Raw genomic sequence first — 22,044 nt, forward strand, 5'->3', positions numbered from 1 at the left:
GTCTAAGAACACGTTTTGGGCAATCAGTCTCAGTCCATTCTTCGGCAACTACAGTGCAAGGCCGATACTGTAGAAACTTGCATTTTGTACCCTTGACCTGACCTTGACCTGACCTCTGACCTACTTAAGCAAAAAAAATTGGGCTCTTAAGATCCGCCTTGTTGAGAGCTTTCGATTGCCGTTTTCCCCGTCTTTCTACGACCATCGGTTCGGAAGTTAGACAGGGGGGCAGAATCTGCCCCCCCCCCCCCCCCGAGCAGGGCGCGTATGGCTGAATAGCCCAGCGGGGCGCGGGTTAAATGTATGCATATAGATGAAAGAAAAAGGTTTTGTAGAATCAATTAATTTCGAAGTCGTATATTCAGAGGCCCTAAATAAACTTCGTGCGACCATCAACTTTGCATCTCGAATGGGCCGAGCGGCGAAAACAACCGCGGCTCTGAGAGGGTCCCGAAAGGCTAAGCGCTAGACGGGGCTAACTCACCCGGAGAATAAAACGCCTCATAAAACGACCAGAAAGCGGCCTCATTTCCAGCACTGCGTAGCTCCAGATAACTTTTAAAAGAATGAATACATATATTGTTTATATTGGGGAAGCTAGTCGTTGCGCAACTACTGACCGTCTATGAACCTATGCAGACTTTCATCGATGAGTAGGTCGTCCGATTATGCATGCGATATTTGAGAATCAGCTACGTAAGCAGAATGAATCCCGAATCGTGGCCAATCATCCTTACAGACAGAAAAGCAAGCGATACACGAAAAGACTGAATCGCGTCGAGATTCGACTGAGCTAGCTGTGCAGGCCCCGGGGACCACCGCGGGAGGTGACGAAAGCCGTCTGATTTCCCCGCTGACCCGTGTCCAAATGTCACCCTGGCTCTGGGCCCGATCCGTGCTTCAGGTTTTAGCGTCTCAATCGGAGGCGCTAAAATGAATCACGTGATGATGCAGAGACGATGTGTAGTGCGATTGATCTGCTGACCCAGATTCGCTGTCGGGAAATACATTTAGTTATAAACGTCTGTACCTAAACCATTCTCATAGACACACTCGTATACTGTACTCGTAATCATAGATCTCGAATTGCAGAGGTCTGTGATTAAATCTGACACACGCGTGTGCCTGTTCCAGCCGAGCTTCACGCCTGGATTGTGGTATTCGTGCTTCCCATCAACTCTGCGGTGAACCCGTTCCTCTACACGTTCACGACAACCAAGTTCTACAGCAGGATCAAGACGGTGACGACCAAGTACAGCAGCTGCATGCCCAAGGGGCCGCGCAGGGAGTCAGGTGGGTCTCGATGGCATTGTTCTTTCATAAATGCTCCGTCTTACTCGTATTTCCGAGCCTATGATGTTTCCATGTGAATGAAATATATTAGAAACAAACACCTTTACCAATGATGTTTCCTATTTTCGACCGTATACTGATAACGTGTTTCTCGCAGGTTCAAACGCCGTGACAAAATCTCGACTATTTGTGGAATTTTATCAAGGACTAGAGAGGTGCGAGTTTGAGTGTTTATTTAATTGCAAGAAAGTGACAAAGAGCTTTTGGCATTCACCACTGATCACAGAGGGATTCTTGCTTCTAGGAAAACAGAAATAGAACGGAGCTTTCATACCAGACAGGCATTCTGCGTTCTCGAATGACAAATAAGTCATCAGCAGAGCTTATTTGCTACGCTATCTCACGAAATATTATTTGTTGATTAGTGCTTCGGCGAATCACGCTACAAGCGTTTCTTCCGGGGTGCCAATCTAGCACCGGATAGCGGCCCTAATTGCGGGCGGCGGTGCTCATTAGAGGTGCTCGGCGGCGCTCTCGTGGCTCGTGGCTGCCATCAGCGCCCACTGCACGGTCCACGGGGATATCATCGGCCGCGACACCCCTAATCCTCCGCTCCCCCCGTCGGCGAGACGGCGACGACGCGGCGACGTGCGCCGCCTCGCCGCCGCCGGATACCGCCGGGAGCCCCCGCCCGGCCCGTCCCCCTGCTGACGTCACACCCGGCTCCCTGCTGACGTCACACGCTGTCTGCCGACAGTGAACAACACGGGATCGGAGAGTGTGGCGTTCACTCAGCGCCACAGTCTGCAGGTGCTGCCTCCGACCGCGTCAGAGCACCACGGTCCGTCACCCACGCCAGGCGACCCCCTGCTCGTGGCCAACAACGTGGCTGACTCCAAGTGCTAGAGGAGGCACATAGGTGGCAGCGTTGAGGTCAGCAGGTCACCACGGAACTGTGTGTGAACAAGACTTGTCTGGGGGAGAGTTGTGTTGTGCATTTTTGGGCATAGGAATGGTAGATGTATGGAGTTGTTGCAATAATTATTGTTGAAAAGAGCTTACAAGTACCTACCACCCTAGTGTAAAACAGTGCAGTTTTGGCTCAGTTTTTCTTAGATACAAGACCCACTACATATGACAGGAATGGGAGCGAATTTTCGCTGATCTGTAGCTACGAGGGATGATTCTTTGACAGAGACCTGTGAGCATTTTCGAACATACATATGAAGGGGGAGCGAGGCAGCTGACAGAGATGAGGACGAGGCGGTAAATACTCATTTCATCAGAGACGTATTATCATGGTAAGGTAGTCATTGTCGTCCCTTTTATACTCATATTACTCATCCCACACTAAAGACACTCACATGGATGATGATTGAGATAGAGCTGAGGCTGGTGTGGAAGCGTGTTGGTATCTGAGTGACGAGCGAAACAAACTAGTGTCAGAGTGAAGTGTAGATGTGCACAACTATGGTCCCAGCGTCGTACAATCATCATTTTTTACAATATGCATACTGCATACGTAGTTGACGTAGTTACGCATTGTGAGCTTATTGTGTAGACCTATTGCAATATGTGCTATGTCATTTTCCAGCTTAGTTTTAGTAAGCAGTACGCATTTATAATGCGTGATTCAACGTTTTCATTCATTACGCTTTAAGCCATCATCATACTTAGAATGAAGGCACGACTGCTTTGTATGCTTTGTATTTTACCTTGTTTTCTGTACACATTTTCCAAGCGCTTCATCTGCATTAGCGCTTGGCATCTAGACCGCACAGTTACGGGTGCATTAAATTGGACGCATGATACTTGTTAAGGTCATCGGAAGACCTTTTTTTCTCGTGTCACCCGAGCGAGCTTCTGTTGTGTTCTATGTAATGTAGTGTTGTGGGGATTGGGGATACAAGAAGCTGACGGAACTTTGTGCCGAAGTGAAGCGAACCGCGTCGCTGTCGCCACCAGGCGGCCGCAATGGTAAGCTCTTGTTGCGTACATTGACGCCGCCGGCAGCACCTGCCACCGAGCTCCTGACCCGATGGGGCGTACTGTGTAGTGTGCAGCCAGCTCAGAACATTGTTTGAGAGTCGGATATCGAACATCATTCAGAGAGTCAGGATATCCTTCTGCTCCGATTTATTCATGTCCACATACGTGAAAGATATAGCACAGTGTCAGACAGTCCTATCTTCTTACCGTGTGCGTCGTGCACTTCAAAAACACGGGCTGACTGGACTTATCGCCCCCAAAACGCCCAGTATCCATTAGCGTACTAAGCTGGCTTCATCCAGCGGACCAACCCAACCCACAGCAGCTTGTAGTCGCGTGTCAATTGTGAGGGTTGGCGGGTGACTCGATGTCCTTCATGTTTATAGATCGATGGCCCAGACGCTGATCTTACGTGTGCCTGGCTCAAGAGTGAATGTGCAATGTGCGATGTGTTTGTCACAAATTTAGGCTTGTGTATTTGTAACCATGTGTGAGATACCTACTTAACTGTGTTTCAAAAATTCTGACACAAACGCGAAAATTGTGACACAAATGTGGTACATGCTGCACAAATCTTGGCGGCTGTTGTACAGAACAACTGTTTCATGTACCATTCTGTCGTAGCTGAGTGACCGTAGGCGTATTTTTTTGTGAGGTGACCCTGCCGGACATGGTTATCTCCGGGTCTCTAATGTGTGTGCCCGTACCTGTGTGAGAACTGAGATCTGCCCTGGGTAAATGTACTCAGTGTCATGTATTGACCCAAAACTACCCAAGAAGCGTCCCAAGGCCAGTGTATACGTTTATTTTGTTTTTCGCGTGTAAATCAATGTCATCAACTGAAGGTAAATATAAGACATCGTATGTGACAGGATTATTTATGTACAAAAGTCGAAAGACGAGAACTCTTTTTCACTCGTTGACATCTTTAAAGATGCTGACAGCAAGGCTGAACGCAATGACCGCGATTCGCGATCCATTCAGCGGTGTGGTGGCCTGATAAAATTATCAAAAAACACGCACAATGGTGCACTTTACCTATCCCGCCGGTGAGCTCCCATCAGGTTTGTGCGGCCGATATATCGGAGGTGGGCGGTCTGACCTCTGGGTCGCCGCCCTGGGGCCCGGAGGCTGTGGCCGGCCGCGGATCCGTCCCTGGTCGCTTGGTGTGCCGCTCAGCGGCCGCGTACAGGCCTGTGAAGCCGATAGCTGTGGCCACCAGTGCTGACGCCACGGCGCCGTAGCCGACCTCGACCCACCAGCGCAGCTCGACGGGCTGCTGGCCGGCCGGCGCCGCCTCCAGCTGGGCGCGCACCGCCGCCACACAGCAGCCGGCCGCCAGCTGCGTCAGCACGTGGAACGTGCCGTGCGAGTGACCCAGTACGTCCCAGCGGCCGGGCCAGCGGCGCTCCGGCCAGCGCGAGGCGTACACGCAGACGGCAGAGGCGGCGCAGAGGGCGGCGGCCGCGCGCAGCGGTGACCAGCTGCCGGCCGCGGCCGACCACAGGAACAGCACCGCCTGGCCGCGCAGCCGCAGCCGCTGGCCGCGGTGCTGGCACCGGCTCAGCCGCGACCAGCAGGCGGCCGCGCAGCCCAGCAGCGCCAGCACCGCGGCCGTGGGCAGCAGCACGCCATCCAGCCAGCGCTCCTCGCCTCCCCCGCTGCCGTAGGCGTGCTCCGCCATCGTCATGGCCAGTCCGAGGAGGGTGATCCCCGCGTAGTCCAGACCGTAGAACAGTTGCGCCACCGCCGGCGAGACGGCCGAAAAGCCGTGCGCCAGGAACGACGCCAGCGATGACAGCGCGACGGAGAGGAGCAGCAGGTGGTAGGGCCGCGGGTCGGCGCCGTTCTGAGGGGGTACGGAGCGCAGCAGCTGCCACAGGTACCCCAGCGCCGGCAGCAGAGCCGACCACGAGTTGAACAGCTCGTTGGTGGGTAGGAGCAGCGCGCGCAGGCAGAGCGCGAACGAACCGGACGGCAGGTAGCCGCCCGTGATGTCTGCGGGGGGCGAGAGATAAACAACGGCGTGACTAACATCGTTGATAGTTACAACTGCCTGAATTGAGGAAGAAAGCCAAGCTTATGAGATGTCACTGGAGCTATTTTCTGAGTAAATACCTACTGCGTTCATACTGCGTTGCTGCATGCCCCGCATCAGCATTGATTGATTTTGTACCCTGAACTCGTAGAAGCAATCTTTCTAGCGCAAGATCACATGCGGCTAGCAACAAGCCCCCAAATTGGATGTCTATTCACATCGAATTTGTTCACTGACCAATAATGAATGTCCCCATATCTAATCAATCATCAATGTCCTCTATACGGCACATAATGCATTCTAGGAATATCCACTGGAACATGACCACGGCTTTCATAGCAACAGCTCACATCGGTCCCCATAAATAACTCGCTGTACTCACAGGGCTCCCGTCGCATGGGCTCCACTTCTGTGTCGCTCAGGAGGCGCACGGTCGGCTGGACGGTCCACTTATCGTCAGTGACGGCGAGCAGCCAGTGCGGCAGCGCCAGCCGCCGGTGACTCCGCCGCCGAGCCGCCGTGTCCAGCTCAGAGGCGCTCTCGGTCGTCCAGCGCTGAGGCTCGCCGGTCGTCGGCGCCGACTCCATGTTGGGCGCCGACTCCATGTTGGTACTCGGTCGTCACAGTGGCTGCCGTTAGCCACGGCGTTCTGTTTGACTCGCCGGTCAGAGACAGAGGGCGCTGTCCGGGGCGCCGGGTTCAGGTGTTAGGGATGCACAATGCACATGCATCCGCCGCCCCACGCCAGGTCGGCGCAGCTGAAAACAGCGGGAGAGCGCACTTGAATAATTTGCATCAAATACTGACGATCTAACAGATGGATGCCAAATATAAAAGCTGAATTTTGTACAAATTAATAATTTTCGAGCGAAATACAGAATTTGACTAAAGCATTACTGATAAATTTAGGCTACCTGCTATTTCAGGTGAGAAAATAATAATACAGGTGGTGTTCCAAATGAAGGTGATGAAGTTGTTAGTCTGTTTCCTTGGGAACGAAAAACCAGCTTCGACTACCTTCACTTTAGATGTTTCATCTCAAGCTCAATCATGCATTAGTGGCATGAATGCCAATAACAGTGGCCATTCAAAGGTCAACAGAAAATAAAAAGTAACATTCCAAACCACTCACCTCTCGCTCACAGTATCCCAACACAGATGGATCCCCCAAGACCGCAGCCGCCGAAATCCACCCTGGCCATCAGCCCGCACTGAATGGGGCGCGTCCGGCCGTGTCTGGCCGAGGCAGGATGTCGGCGCGGTCTCTCTCACTCCGGTGTCATCCAATGGACCGGATGGCCGACGCGGCTATACCAGAGTCCGATTCCCGGCCCAGACAATCGGTCGTTACTGGGAACTATCGGCTCCGGTGTACCTATGAATGAACTACTCAACGGCAGCCGTATATGTCGAGATTGAAATAAAAATATTTAGTTTTCGCTTCTGTTACGGGCAATAAAACGCGTGTAATTATACCGGCACTTAAAAAGACATGGTAACAGGGTATGATCATGTTTGTATTTGTTGCATAAAATAACGCAAATGAAGATTATAACGTCACCAATCGATTGATCTATGTAAGCTCTTCCTGCCCACTATCATCCAGTGAACAGCGTGGTTCAGATGAATGGTTGAATGATATTGTCGTTTATCAACATCCATGAAATATGTATTAAAACGGACCAATAAGTTTCATGTAAATCAACATTTGTATTTAACGCAACCAGTTTCAACGTTGAAGTGCCGCGCGGTAGGGATGAAAGTCATGTCACTTCTTGGAATCGCTACTATTACGAAACAATGGCTGAACCACTGTCATGTTTTATGACCTCACATAACACTAGCTCACCGTGGCAAACCAACCGATCTCCGGAGACTTAGCTGTCCTCCAACTGCGACTGTCAGGTAGATAACAACTAGGTAACTCTACAAACACACTTCATACCCTACGGGAACAAATACGAAATAATTGATGAAATAAATAGCCACCGCCGGCGCTGTTAGACAAGCCGGACGATTATAAATATGAGTACATCAACAACAACGAACAACAAGGTCACGTATTCCAAGCCGCCCAAGAACAAGAATCAAGCAGCAGAAGCGCGTTCAAAGGAGCACATCCAAGAACGCCTCGGAACAACCAGTGGGTCAGAAGCGCCAGCCAGGAGCGAACTGTCCCTATCATTCAGCAACACACAGTCTGTCCGTCTGTCACCACAGTCTGTCATTTCCTGTTATCACAAAGTCGATCTGTCAGCCCACCACGATCACAAGTCACCTTTGGCATCCATCAACTTCTTCTCGACTCAGACTTCACGGACCAGTGCAAACTTCACTCAACTCCCAGTCTCCAGTCCCCCGCCACAGCCAGTCCCATCATCCTGATCTCCCCATCACCTCAAGGCGATCACATCATCAGACTCATCCCTCCATCACAGCCAGCCTATCAGGCTTCCTCAGTCCATCCACCCTCCTCATCCGACGACAGTGGCACCAGAGAGCGGCAGCGCAGCCCCACGAGAGTCCCTCTCTTCGACAGAGGCTGAGGGGAAGGTGTCCGCTCCGGCGGGGGGCGAGGGGTGTCCCCCGGCCTCCTCTGCGACAGCCGGTGACAGCAGGGAGTCGGACAGCTCCATCTGGCCTGGGTAGCCGCCGTCGGCCCCATCAGCGCCACCTGGCTCGCTGACGGGGGCACCTGCGGTCGGGCGGTGGAGGTGAAGGTGACAGGTCAGAGGAAAGGGAGACAGAGGATGTGACGGGAATGGGATGGGGTGGGATGGATCGATATCGGAAGAGACGGTAAAGGGACTGGATGAGACGGGGACGAAAAGAGAAAACGATGGGACGGAATGGGACGTGAGACTAGCACGGGATAAGGAGATGGGATTATGAGGGCGATCCGTTCCGTCGTTTCCATCCTCAGAACAGTCCAATCATGCTCCTCCAAGCCTCAAACCCCCCGCTCCGGGCTGGACGGGCAACTTTATCCTACGCGGGAAGCTCTTATCGGAGCACACCCGTAGCCGGGTGCAGTGAGTGTAATGGGGGCTGGGCGGCCTGTCCCATTGGATGGGCTCAGCCCAGGTGACTCACTATAGCCTGCCCAGACCAATGTCTTTCCCTAATTCTTACCATCCTTCCGGCTCTGAAATGGTCTCGTGGGACCGAAAGGGCGTAACCTCTAACCTAATAAAACAAACAAACAGAGTGGAAAAGGAAACGGAACATGCAAGGATGATGAGCTGAGACGGGATGAAGGGAAAGGGTGCATCGGAGAAGGGAACGGGAAAATTAATTATCGTGCAAGTTGCGATTGCATGAATGGGAGGACGGATGTTATCGAAAATTAAGGTAAGATATCTATACGAATAGGTACAAAGTAATGGATGAATCACAGAAACTAATCAAATTGGATGCCTGCGCCTGGTTACCTGACTTGACTACGGTCCCATTAGCCATAATGGCGGAGGGACTCAAGACTCAAGAGGAATACAACGTATTACTCTTGAGTAATGTAATAAACGAAACGTTTTCCTGCTGACTTTTATCACTCGCAACAAAAAAGAACTGAGACATCAATTACGCAGAAATGTGACCAAGTAGTGCCTTTGACAAGCAGCCTTGTTTACTCTAGATAAGCCGCAAGTCCCATATACGGACATCGAAATAAGATTAACCCGCGCCCTAGTGGGGTCTGTTTATAACGCGACCTGTTGGGGGGGGGGGGGCTATTTTTTGCCCCCCCCCCCTCGTATCTCCGAAACTACTGGACGGATCCGCAAAATTCAAACGGCGTTCGAAAGGCCTGTCAAATTTGTCGAAGGAAACTAAATTTCATTGACCTCGGGGTCACCGATGACGTCACAGGTCAGGTCAAAGATGAAATGTTTCACCGTTCACGGGTCTTCTAGGGAATGCGCTATAACACCGAGGAAAACGCATTTTGTCGAGAATCAGCGGTAGGGCGTCAGTTGCCTAGTAGATATGTTGCTATTAGAGGTCACTGGCAATACCAGGTCAGGTCACAGGTCAGGTCACCAAGGGTCACAACTCACAGGTCAGGTCACATCAGCCCAACTTTACTAAGGTTGTGTGATGCATGTTTTATGGCCAATTTTTCATTTCCAACTCAATGGTGTTGGTTATAAGACTATCAGGTACGGTTTAGGTCACTTTCTGGTGAAGTTCAGGTCAAGGTCAGGTCAAGGTCAGGCCAAAAAAGGTCAAATTTTAAAGTTGATAGTTTTGCATAAAATGGGTATTGATTCGATGCAGCTCGTCACAGGGAGTCTAATGGTGGTCTTTGTTTTGCGCTACGGGGTCTAGAATTGCTAAAAATTGAGTTTGAAAATTTGACGTCATCAATTTTGCTTTTCGCTATAACTTCGCCAAAAAAAGAGTTATCAATCTCAAATTCGGTATGTGGATGGAAGGCGGTAAGGACTATCACATATATTCCGGACTTTGCGAAATTCAAAAAACTTTTTGGATTTTTCGATTATTATATCCAAAAAATCTATTTTTTATTTTTGGGGGTCAAAATCAAAAAATTTCAAAAATCCGAGATAGCAGTATTGTAGCCCTGTCCAATCTACAGCTTTTATGTCTTTATCATTTTTCTGTATTTGCAAAACTATAGGCCTGACAGCTCTTCCCGCGAAACCCTTTTTTGGGTCGAAAACGGCAGAACATGACGTCACTCTGACGTCATTTCCGGCCAGCCTTTGGAAAAAATTTTGGTCACAATGTGTAAAATTGATGTCCGGGAGGGTACTGAAAGTTTGGTGACGATCGGCGCAGCGGTTCTGGAGATATATCGAAAAGTCTGGAGGGGGGGGGGGCAAAAATAGCCCCCCCCACCAGGTCGCGGGATCAGCATAGTCAAAACCAATAGAGCGTTAGGTATAACCAGACAACGATTTAATTACGTTTTCTAAAATGATCAATCTCTTTAGTTGGGACAGGACCAAGTGGAGTCTAGATGCGACTCGATCCTGATTGGCTGCTTAGCGACCTGTCACGTGACCGGAGTGACCCACTGACGGTCGATCAGCTGTCGGTCCAGCCAGTCGGTAGTTACACATACCATGGTAATTTTGTAAACACACCCGAGCCAGATGACAGACGAATAACAGAGAGCAACACAGAACACAATAAACAACGCTGGTGGGCTGTCCGACCCTCTAACAACCGGCTGATAGTCGGACCAGGACTGACACCCGAGCCCAGAGGACTGACCTGGGGGCGACAGGTCGGACAGGTAGGCCACGCCAGAGTCGTCGCTGACCACCTCCTCCTCAGGAACACACAGCCGACAGACGGGCGGCAGGCGGTGCGGCCCGAACGGGCCTGTGGAGGTCATAGACAGAGGTCATCGGAGGTCAACATGATATAGTGATGCAAGATTCGTATCACGGGAGTCCAAGGTCACGGCATATTTAGCGCATTGAGGTTTTGAAGAGTCAAAAGAATACCAAGAGAAGCTGAAATATAAAAGTAGATCCTTCCATCACCACGTCCCTCACTCCCTTTCTTCCCCTCTATTTCAGTCCCCAGTCTACCTTCTTTCCCCCTCCACCACGACTCTGACTCTGCCACCCCTCCGTCGCGGCACGTACCGAGTACGATGTCAGGGTTCTGGTACTCCCTGAACGCGCCGCTGTGGTGGTCGGGACGCGTGCGCTGCCACACCGGGTGGTGGGGGCGGATCGACATCACCTGTAAAGGAGAAGGACTAAGTGCGCAGCAATGGGACATGGCTGCAACCGGAGTCACACAGGAATCGCATGATTGACGCGTGTACCGCGATCACAACATGGAAAACGTCTCCATCCAGAGATGCGTTGGGTCTCAGGGCATACACACTGCCTATGTATACTCATTGTATAGTCTAAACTTTTGGGCATCAGGAAGACTACGTCAGCTCTTGTGGAGCTAAGAAGGTCAGGTCGGTCCTAATTCCTCATCAGACCGGCTAGATCTGTGTTCCGCCCAAAACATTGAATGGTGATTTGTTTCACCAGTAAAACGGTCCATCTGACAGGGTTACCTCACAAAACGCTCATGACTGAGAGAAAGAATTAAAGTATAGAAGTTCAGCGTCGTGCAAGCCAGAGAACCGCCAGTAACGCGGGACAACACCACACATTGACAGCCATTTGTGTCACACCAGCAACAGTGCTGTGGTTGTTGCTGGAAGGCTATTCGCAGAGTTCCCAGAGCTACCTGTGTGTACATTTTGAACAGACCGGTATCCTAGCGCTACGCGTCCTAGTGCACCTTTTTGCGAATGTGCTCGTGCATTGACCCGAACCTTTGGAGACGAATGTAGCTGCCCAAAAACCGATCAGCGGCTAAATGCGGGTCGCGTTACCTTTTACCTAGAACTTTTTTACCAGGTCCGGGTGTGTTTATCGAGTTTTCTGCCTGCGACAGCTGCCGCTTCCGTGCACTTTCAACGGAATGTGGATTGATTCTGAATGGGATTTAGTTCTAGTATTACAGGGCGAGCCAGAAACACGTCCATCAACACACGAATGGATCCGCAGATAGCGACGTAGCAAAAGCATAGGTACGAACCAACGGAGATTCGTCAATACAGCGCGCATGAACTTAACCCGCGCCCTGATGAGGGGGCATTTTGGCCCCCCTGTGGTTTTTCTTAAAGAGCGAGAAAACGGCGGCGCGCAGCGCCGCCAAATTTTGGGTACCTTACCGGGCATCAATTTGACACCTTCACACAAAATTTCAAGTCGTCACAGGTCACCTCAGGTCAGGAGTTATTGAGGTCAAACTGAGGTCATGTTCGAGTAAAAATGAGCAAAAAACATGACATCTTGAAACGCTCACCAATTCTACAGTTAACAAGCAATTTTAAAGTTCTTTATGTGGTTGTGTAGAAAAAAGACGGCGCTACAAAACTGCCATCTCGGATTTTCGAAATTTTGGGATTTTGACCCCCAAAAATAAAAAATTGTTCTTTTTAGAAAAACTCAAAAAATTCCAATTTTTTCCGAATTTCGAAAAAAACCGGAATATGTGTGATAGTCCCTGCGCTGTTCGATATACATACCAAATTTTAGATCGACACCTCTTTTTTTGGCCAAGTTATAGCGAAAAAACTGTTAAAAATTGATGACGTCAAATTTTTGAACTCAATTTTTAGCAATTCTAGACCTCGTAGCGCAAAACGGAGACCACCATTGAACTCCCCGTGACGAGCTGCATCGAATCAGTACCCATTTTATGCAAAAATATCAACTTTGAAATTTGACCTGACCTTGACCTGACCTTGACCAAAACGTGACCTAAGCTGGCCCTTAAGTCTGCCTGACCCACATAATCGCATTTGTCATGTAAAATGGACCATAAAACATGTATCACATGACACTTTCATATTGTGACCCCCAGTGACCTGACCTCTGTGACCTGACCTGGTATCAGTGACCTCAAATAGCAAAAGATGTGTTTGAAGAACATTGCCCCATCGATGATTTTCAATGAAATACATTTTACTCGATTTTACAACGCATTTCTTGAAATGCCTGTAAACGGTGAAAATTCGACCTTTGACCTGACCTGTGACGTCATCGGTTTGACCGAGGTCAATGAAATTGGGTCACAAGGTAGTTCCCCGTTGGGGCTATCCAGCGCCGTTTACCCACTGACGTTTACCGCTTGTCGCTATGTTGCGTGGTTCTCGAGATCTTAGGGGGGGGGGGGGGCAAAATGCCCCCCCCCATCAGACCGCGTTGCTCGGCAGAGTCCATCAGGGCGCGGGTTAACCCGCGCACCGACGGGGGTCTGCGCCAACTTCGCACCGACGGGGGGGGGGGGGCGGATGACCGCCCTACCACCTGAGATCTCGAGAACGAAGCAAGATAGCGACAAGCGGTAAACGGCATCGGATACGCACGGTCAAGATCTACAATTTTTACAAAGGTCATTTTCAGGTCAGGTCAAAGATGACGTCACCGGGGTCGAAAAAATCAAAATGGCGGCGCTAGATATGGAGTTTTTCTCGAATAACTTTCGAATTAGTCAAGATAGGAACAAACTAAGGGCATCATCGTGATCCTCTCGTCAATCCGCATCGAATGATATATATGTTGACCTCGAAAGGTCAAGGTCAAAGGTTGACCTCAGGTCACGTGACCTCGAGGTCATCATGTATATCATTCGATGCGTCTTGACGAGCTGAACACAATGAGACCATCCACGCGTCTGTATCTTGTTCCTGTACGGAGTTATTGGCCAAAAACCTTTGGTGACCTTTGATGACGGCACATGACCTCACAGCTGCCCAACAGCAAAACAGACCTCAAGGTAGTGAAGGTTGATCGTATATGAAGTCATGTATGGTATATGGGGCCATTCCGACCCGTTTTAGTGGTAAAAACAGGGAGTTGATTTTTCCCCATTGACTTATAATGGGGAGGTCGCGAAATTGACCTGACCTTAGGTCACCGATATCAAAATTCCGAGATAAACAAATTGTAGCTACTAATGACCTTATAACATCCTGCGACTTTCAAAGGCCTCCGACATCTACTGTAGCTCCGGCACGGTGACAAAGTTGCAAAAAAGTGACGAGGTTGGGTCATTCAAAGTGACCTGGTGACCTGACCTTAAAAGGTAGGAGGTTCAAACTTGCACACCATGTGTAAAATTGATGAGGGAATAGTCGTACCAAATTTCGCGGCGCTACGCGCCGCGGTTTTCCCGCTATTCGCGAAAAACCTCAGGGGGGGGGGGCGGATATCCGCCCCCCCCCGTCGGTGCGCGGTTAACCCGCGCCGGGCCGGGGGGTGTTTGAACACCCCCCTTGCGGTTTTTCGCAGATATCTCACAAACGGCGGCGCGGAGCGCCGCCGTTTTTTGCACATCTGTTCGTGCATCTTTTCCGCACACGTTGTGAAAATTTCAGACCCAGGTCACCTTAGGTCAGGTCACCAGGTCACGCCAAGTGACCTCACCTCAGAAACAATAAGAATGCTCGTCATAGCTACACCGATTGATCGATTGCCTTGAAACTTCCAGCGATTGATAAGAGCAACATTATCTATAAGATGTTTATCTCGGAATTTTGATATCGGTGACCTAAGGTCAGGTCAATTTTGCGACCTCTCCAATATAAGTCAATGGGAGAAAATTGAAAAGCGTCTGTTTTGCAGGAACGCTATTCTAGACACTCTCAAACATCGAGATGTAGGTAAAACTGACACACTGAACCGGAAAATGGCAACTGTGACCCCTCGTTATGTCCCCGAGGTCATCTCAGGTCACGAACAGAATTTAACAGTTTTTCGCTAATAACTTCCGATAGAGACGTGCTAGAGCGCTGAAAACACCTCAGATGTGTTCGGTTCAACGTTGCGGATCGACTGATATGCAACATGACCTTTTTCGGTCAGGTCATGACCTTGACCTGAGGTCAAATTTTCAAGTTAACCTTTCAAGGTCAAATTATAGTTCATTCGACGCGTCTCGACGAGAGGAACACGATGGTGGCAAAAGTAATGTCATGGCTCTTTTGAGTCAAAAGTTATTGCCGAAAAACTTTTTTTCGTAAAAACGACTATTTTTGGAGTTTTTGCCCTCTGGAGACTAAACCGTTGACCTGAGGTCAAATCTGAGAACATTGCTCAGAAAGGTCTGTAAAAGGGCTATCGAATGCGCTTTTCCGCGGCGCTGTAGCTCTATCGGTTCCCGAGATAGCCGTTGGCAGTTTCCAAAATGTTGCAATAGTCAACATTTTACCTTTGGTGACCTCTGGTGACCTGACCTTTGACCTGACCCAAAAAATGACTCAAGTGTTTTCGTCCTTATTTTGGACGTTCTTTCGATTGCTGCCTACCGTGTGTCGCTACGTGGCCCAGGAGCCGAGTTAGAAGGGGGGGGGGGGTGTGTTTAGACACCCCCCCCCGGCCCGGCGCGGAATCTCAGAGCACCGGCCAGGTGCGGGTTAAAACCAGGGATGCGGAGCCGTGGAAATTTCAGACGGCTCCGGCTCCGGCTCCGGCTCCGGAGAAAAAAATCGGCTCCGGCTCCGGCTCCGGCTCCGGGTGAAATGTCATGGCGGCTCCGGCTCCGGCTCCGGCTCCGAGTAAAATGATCCGGCTCCGGCGGCTCCGGCTCCGGGGGCTCCGGCTCCAGGCTTCTACTCAGTACATCCCCCATGCGATCAATTAAATACGGGTGGAAGAAAAAAGGCGATGGGATTGGTACACGTTGCTTCTGTATTTGTATAACAAGGCTATTTTGAATAGCACATTGTTTTACGCCTTTTACTGTCAAACCGAACTAGGTAAATAATTGTTTCCTGTTCTACTGTTATCTATGTTTCCTGTTAAGAAAAGGAGCCGGAGTCGCCCCCTTTTTTTGACGGCTCCGGCTCCGGCTCCGGCTCCGGGCTATATTGTTTCACGGCTCCGGCTCCGGCTCCGGCTCCGGGCAAAATATGCCGGCTCCGGCGACTCCGGCTCCGGCTCCGGCTCCGGCTCCGCATCCCTGGTTAAAACTAAAGGATTTACTTACACACGCTCTGAAGCCATTCGCCGCAAATTATGAATAAATGTATCAATATTACCATGAAATGTCGACAACATGTTGTGCATTATTTAACCAGAAGCATGTCGCATTCCTTACGACAGCGACAGCCGACGTTCGCCGCAATGCGGTGATACTGGATATTTCGGCGTGCCATGGTTAGGGGTCAAAGGGTTCGTTTCCATCGGATGTAGTGCCTACATTCTCGGGCACGTTTGTACCAACGATCGCAGTCAGGGGTGAATCGGTGGTCTGCCAGTGTGAAACAACTGGGAAAGTGTCAGAGCAGCGGCTGGGAGGCACATCTGGGCCAGGCATTAGTGTTTGAAACTTGCCATGTCCTGTATCCTCGTCATATGATCGCTACACAGGCTATTGGTGTTTTATCGTAAGAAGAATACCGGTACTAGATATTGCACAGTTTCTTGCTATTTACCTACTATACTGTTCGTCACAGCCGGCACAGCAGACCGTATGTGGAGCCAGGCACCCGCCCTCACTCCCTAACCCGCAGCTAGCCCGCTCATTATGGCCGGCACGGCCTCAAACACAATAGCTGCCTCCCTACAAAGTCCCGTCTGAGTCACAATACAAAAATCGGGGCGTATTGCAGTGAATTAGTAAAAAGCAAACGCACAAGCATTCGAAACAGTCACCCTACTAGTCAGCACTCACGTCTGTCCCTCACGTCCCTAGTGCACTTGCATACATGCATGAATTGACCGTGAATATACGCCTGAAGCAAGCCGCACCCATAGCGATGACACTCGCAGGCAGTTCATTCAAAATTAACCATAGACGAATGATGTGGTCTAAGAATAGACATAGCACGATATCAACGAACCCCTGGCGTGCCGAAGCTCACCTCGTCGCAGCATTTTCGGCTGACGACGGCGCGGTATCCGATCTGCCTCCAGAGTGCGTCTCGATGTCGCAGGAGGACGGGGTAGCGGCGTCGCCAGCCGTCGCCGTACAGCCACGGCAGCACCTCGAACTTGTACTCCTCCTCGTCCTCCTCCATGTCGTGGGCCAGGTACCTGCCGAGGGATATCGAGACGGGAGGGGTGAACACGGGCCAGGTACCTGCCGAGAGACATCGAGACGGGAGGGGTGAACGCAGGTCAGATACAGCTGCAGCGAAACTGGAGCGGTGAACAGTGAACACAGGCCAGGTATGTACTTGCCGCGAAACGGAGGAACAAGAACATAAGACAGGTACATACACTACGAGATAACGCAGATATGCACAGTTACTTCTTATCAGCTGAAAGCTGAGCATGTGATAAATTACGTCCCACTGTCCGGCGTCAACCTTGACTGAAAAGCCACGGAAGTGATAAGACTTAACGTATTTTTTTAATTATGTCATTGCGCACATACAGAATCTACGACACATTTATGAAACTCTGTGCGTTTTCGTTCATTATGAAGTAGCATAAGTATGCACAGCATAAGTATGCACAGTCTATAGCGCCGTTGGCGGGTGCAGTCTCCTCAGTCTGACGACGAATGACAGCGCCAAGTAGTACCAGCACGCACTACGGATAATTTCACGAGCCATTGGCCACACGGCGCATGAAACCCGGATGCAACTGAGACCTATGCTCAGCGGCCACCTGTCTTGTCTCTTGTCGCGTGGAAAGAACGGTACAAGCAAGCACAGGCAACCATGACAAGCAGAGAGTAGTGTGGCATGGTGGGTCAATGTCAATGTGCTCGCCATGAACGCAGTCGGTCTGGTATATAAACCACCTATCATGTCACATCTCAGATATCGCAGACGCTCGCGTTAATCCGGTCGCATGTTATATAATGTAATGAGCCCAGAAACGTGATTTATTTTCCAGTGTTTTTTTTTCATCCTTTGACAATAGAGTTCTTAATTGATGATTAATCTTTCGCTGAATAACTGACTAAATATAACTACTGAGAACTTATATGAGCATTCTGTGAAATTGGCATTGGCATATCTGACACACTTGCGATATTTCCGATACCTACATTCGGTTTCAGCTATCCTTGCCAGTAAATGCACCATTTATTTTGATAGATAATCCTTCCGGCTCGCAGTTCAGGTTGCTACATGGGAAACATCTCTTTTTCGTTTGTTATTGAGCATGGCATTCGAGTTTGTCTTGGTTATGCCTTGATAAATGGAAGCTTTGACATGGCTGGCCTGATTGGGCTAAACAGCGCTCAAGTCCACGCCCCGCCGGATCTCCCGGATTTCCACGCCCTCTACATACACACGGTTCAATATGAGCCGTACTGTCAGTCTTAAAAGTACCGCGCATCGGTGCGGTGGATCCACCAATCCCCACTGAGGAGGGGATGGTAAATTTGAGACTCACCGAACCACTTGACCTAAGGGATGGATGAGGATATGTCAATTGGTTCGCCGTTCGGTGACTCTCAAATTTAGCAGCCCTTGCTCGACCGGGATTGATGGATCCACCGCATCGATGCGCGGTACTTTCGAGACTGACTGTGCAGTGTGCATTGCGCGGCTGTTGCTAGCTTACTGGTAAAGCACGATACTTCGTAACCACTGAACATACCGACCCGATCCGACCCATGACACTCAGTCGTGTGAGGTGCTCTGCGGCTCACGGAGGGCAGCGTAAGGACACCGCTCGTCGCAATCGGAGCGGAGCCGCCTTATCCGCCGACGCAGTGACACTCTCTGCTCACGGGCGCACCTAAAGGGGACTCCCGTGGACCCGTGCATTGACTCCTAGCCCGGCCAACCGCAGACGTCACCAAATCGCCCACTCCGAGACCGGAGACGGCCGACGGTCTGCGCTCGGCTCAACCCACGTGGCTCGCCGCGCACGGAGCCGATCTTCGAGTCGCCACATCTTTATAATGGCGGCTTTTCGAGGTGGGGAGGGGGAGACGACTGCAAAGCTTCGTAATGGATTGAGCTATTGATTCATGTGCTCGAATCGAGCTACCTGATAGCAACGCTGGTCAGTACGAGCGTCCCATCTGGTTGTCGGAGTGCGGCGGTGGAAGGAGGACGGTGACGCGCGGTCAGCGGTGACGGAGGCGAGTGACGCACGGTGGACGGAGTGGACGGTGACGCGCGGTCAGCGGTGGACGGAGTGGACGGTGACGCGCGGTGGACGGAGGACGGTGACGGACAGTGGACAGAGTGGATTAGCGCAGGTGGACTGAGTTAAGTGACGCACGGTGGAAAGTGGACGGTGACGTGCAGTGGACGTAGGGGAGTGACGCAAATGGACAGAGTGGATTAGCGCAGGTGGACTGAGTTAAGTGACGCACGGTGGACGGAAGACGGTGACGTGCAGTGGACTGAGCGCAATACGAGCAGTGGACAAAGTGTTTTTTTTTTTAGATTTTTTTATTTACCAAGATCGTCGACGGGATTCCCATTGAAAGACGAAGTCAATTCAGTTTTCAGCAGATACAGTGGTGACGGTCGTCGTACGGAAGACCGTGACAAGCGGCAGACAGAAGGTGGTGTGATTCGGTGGCCGATAGTGGTGTGTCATTTATTGCTCAACAGCGGTGTCACGTCAGTAGACGGGGGCGGTGTCATTCGGTGAGTGGAGGAGACCGACGGTTGTGAATGTGGCCGCAGATCGAGTAAGTGGCATTAAGCCTGGAACACAGCCTTCAATCAGGCAAATCGCGTCTGAGCACCTGCCATTAAAATACATAGCATATTTTTGCCGGTCCCGTAGCTCAGTTGGTAGAGCGTTGGACTCCGCGTGGTGAGAGCACGCGTTCCCGGTTATAACAGTCCGGGTTCGATGCGCGACGGGCGCTTGACATTTATGGGCCCCTGACAGGTATGGTTGCGGTTGGTGGCAGGCCGTGGCCATGCGAAGTCAGTGAGGGGACCGGCCGTGCGTGGCTATGTGCGCACGTTAAACTTTAGACTCTAAATTATGCCATAGAACCGGAATTGCGCGATCGGAGGGTAGAGGGCAGGGTCACCGCAACAAGCTTCGCTTAGCGGTGGCTCTGTCCTTGTGAATCCTTCCTTTCAAAAGGTTCGGATTAAATTTATATATAAAAAAATCTGCTCCCAAATTTAACGCGTAGCAATGCGCTACGAATTAAAACGAAAATATACCATGTATTCTAATGGAAGATGTTTAGACGCGATTTGAACGTGTGAAAGCTGTGTTCCAGCCTCTAGAAAGGACAGACTCAAACTAGGTAGAGGAGGGGTAACAGTTGACACACAAGGGACGTTCATCGCGGTGTCTGAGGAGTCCGAGGTGAACACCAGGTACAGATACAGCGTCGACGGAGCTCGTTAGAAATGGCTGACGGGTCCGGCCGAACGGTCGGCTCGAGCCGCAATAACGAGCGATAACATACCTATCGACCAGGAGACTGGTCTGCGCCGAATGCCAGCATTGGAACGGGACCAGCGGCTACCAGAAACCAAACCAGACGAAAAATGGCTTTTCAGTACATACCTACCTCCCCATAAAGTTGTGCCCCTTTTCTGGTAATTGGATGACGAGCAAAAAGAGGGATTTTTTAACTTCAAATCATTTCCGGTGCTCTGAATTTGCGCTATAAGACCAAGCCAGTATGTTTAAAATTGATAAACATCTAGTAGCTGTTTCAGCTGTTTGAAACATCTGTTACTTGTTAGTTGTTACATGTTTAAATGTAACACCATGGCTTCGGTGCGGGATAATAACACTTGACCGGGTACTCTAATAACATTAACAGCGTCATTATATGCTCATCCAAAAACACATCCTTAGCTACACGCGTCAAATGGATCGCTGAATCCGCAGGTGCACGGGGACCGGCGCACTACTCACAGTCCAACCAATCCTCACAGGCTAAGCCACAGTCCCGACTCACAGTACAGTCCCAGTCCCGACTCACAGTCCGACGAAGAAGTTGTAGCGGGTGTACTGGCGCCAGCTGTAGTTGGCGCGGATGAAGTAGGTGAACACCATGGCGACCAAGTACTTGTCGGCATAGCGGCGACACGTGTCTCTCTCGAGAAAGGCCGCCACCACGCTGTCCTCTGCGGGAGGCATGGGGGGGGGGAGGCGGAGGGCTGTCATTTGGTGAGCGGCGGGGGCTCGTGGACGATTTTATCTTTAACCTTAACCTGACCTTCATAACGACCCGTAACGAGTATTGCATGCTAACCCGCGCCGGGTCGGTAACGACTAACGAACGAGTATTGCATGCTAACCCGCGCAGGGTCGGTGCTCTTTTCGTTTCCAAAATATGCGTCGATTTGTCAAAGATTATCGGAAAAGGCAAAATTTGACTTTCAATGGCTTCTAGTGACCTGCTTCGATCTGACTTAAAAATGACCAAGTACCTATAAGCAGAGTCAGAAAGAGCAGGAGTCAGAGTCAGAAGCAGAGTCCAGGAGCAGAGTCAGAACTCAGAAGGGAATGCCCACCGTTGAGGTTTGATTATCAATGCACCTTCCGAACCCACCTAGTAAACGGAAGAAAACTTCGATGTCAGCGGTTGTCACCGTAAGCTTGGATGCACTTTTGGAGTTCCAGTGGTGTGCACGGTGTATGGTCTTTAACTTCCTCACCCGGAAGTTTTGCGGATGAGCCAACTTTGGTAAATTGTTGTTGCTTAAGCACTCAAATGCTTGATTCCTCACAGCAAAGGCACCACCAGACAATCCAAAATGCTTGCAATGCTGACTAGCGCTTGAAAAACCAGTTCCTACGTTACCAACACAACTGCGTTCATGTCCATGATGGGAGAGAGATACAAACATTTTCTAACCACCACGGAAGTTTTCAATCTTCACGGACTAAATCATGTAATCGATATCACCAAACTCGAACCAAACTGAGTCCCTTAAAAAATCATATATTTATATACACTGTGAAAAAAATCAATAATTCGAAAACTGCGGCTCAATCAACAAAACTGCACCACTGCACCGACTGCACCGACATTGAAGTTTTCTGCTTCGCGGCCTGGTGAAATCAGCTGTTAAAATTCTTTTTTTTTTATTGGCGTATTGCGAAACTGAAACTGGCCTACTCATTAAATATTTTCCTTCCGAGATGCAAGTTAATAGAAGTAAATTAAATTTTAGAATATATGTTTCATCAAAATGTGATTTATTTTACGGTGGTAGCAATGGCTTGTAATGAAGAAATGCGATTTTCCTAGGTAGGGAAATACTTTCGCCAAAT

General features: G+C 50.3%; 3 protein-coding genes across 3 annotated transcripts in view; 1 reads left to right on the forward strand and 2 right to left on the reverse strand.

Annotated features, from left to right (window-relative positions):
* LOC122374502 (relaxin receptor 2-like) overlaps positions 1 to 4,151 on the forward strand; it is a gene marked incomplete at its 5' end in the record, with an annotated part of 73,059 nt that extends 68,908 nt beyond the window's left edge. The window contains 2 exons of the mRNA XM_043353298.1: positions 1,135 to 1,293; positions 2,051 to 4,151. Of these exons, the coding sequence (XP_043209233.1) occupies positions 1,135 to 1,293; positions 2,051 to 2,199 (308 nt within the window). The remainder of the gene's footprint in view (positions 1 to 1,134; positions 1,294 to 2,050) is intronic.
* Positions 4,152 to 4,196: 45 nt separating this feature from the next.
* On the reverse strand, positions 4,197 to 6,599 carry LOC122374499 (membrane progestin receptor delta-like). Its single transcript, XM_043353295.1, has 3 exons — positions 6,453 to 6,599; positions 5,703 to 6,078; positions 4,197 to 5,280 (listed from the first exon to the last, which is right to left on the reverse strand). Exons 2-3 carry the CDS (start codon positions 5,923 to 5,925, stop codon positions 4,343 to 4,345), a joined length of 1,161 nt encoding a protein of 386 aa, XP_043209230.1. The 5' UTR covers positions 5,926 to 6,078; positions 6,453 to 6,599; the 3' UTR covers positions 4,197 to 4,342.
* Positions 6,600 to 6,816: 217 nt separating this feature from the next.
* On the reverse strand, positions 6,817 to 21,800 carry LOC122374501 (speedy protein 1-A-like). The gene is made up of 6 exons (XM_043353297.1): positions 21,320 to 21,800; positions 20,747 to 20,891; positions 16,734 to 16,905; positions 10,939 to 11,038; positions 10,559 to 10,669; positions 6,817 to 8,015 (listed from the first exon to the last, which is right to left on the reverse strand). Exons 1-6 carry the CDS (start codon positions 21,615 to 21,617, stop codon positions 7,795 to 7,797), a joined length of 1,047 nt encoding a protein of 348 aa, XP_043209232.1. The 5' UTR covers positions 21,618 to 21,800; the 3' UTR covers positions 6,817 to 7,794.
* Positions 21,801 to 22,044: the final 244 nt, after the last annotated feature.

This window comes from Amphibalanus amphitrite, unplaced genomic scaffold (assembly GCF_019059575.1).
Source record: "Amphibalanus amphitrite isolate SeventyFive unplaced genomic scaffold, NRLGWU_Aamphi_draft 001664F_arrow, whole genome shotgun sequence".
Lineage (NCBI taxonomy): Eukaryota > Metazoa > Arthropoda > Thecostraca > Balanomorpha > Balanidae > Amphibalanus > Amphibalanus amphitrite.

Excerpts from the sequence above, each read along its gene's own strand:
- LOC122374499 (XM_043353295.1), bottom strand. The coding sequence starts at position 5,925 with ATGGAGTCGGCGCCCAACATGGAGTCGGCGCCGACGACCGGCGAGCCT. Across the intron at positions 5,281-5,702 it reads GCCCATGCGACGGGAGCCCT|ACATCACGGGCGGCTACCTG; the intron begins GTGAGTACAGCG and ends CGCCCCCCGCAG.
- LOC122374501 (XM_043353297.1), bottom strand. The coding sequence starts at position 21,617 with ATGTTTGTATCTCTCTCCCATCATGGACATGAACGCAGTTGTGTTGGT. Across the intron at positions 11,039-16,733 it reads GCCGAAAATGCTGCGACGAG|GTGATGTCGATCCGCCCCCA; the intron begins GTGAGCTTCGGC and ends TCTCCTTTACAG. Across the intron at positions 10,670-10,938 it reads GAACCCTGACATCGTACTCG|GCCCGTTCGGGCCGCACCGC; the intron begins GTACGTGCCGCG and ends TGACCTCCACAG.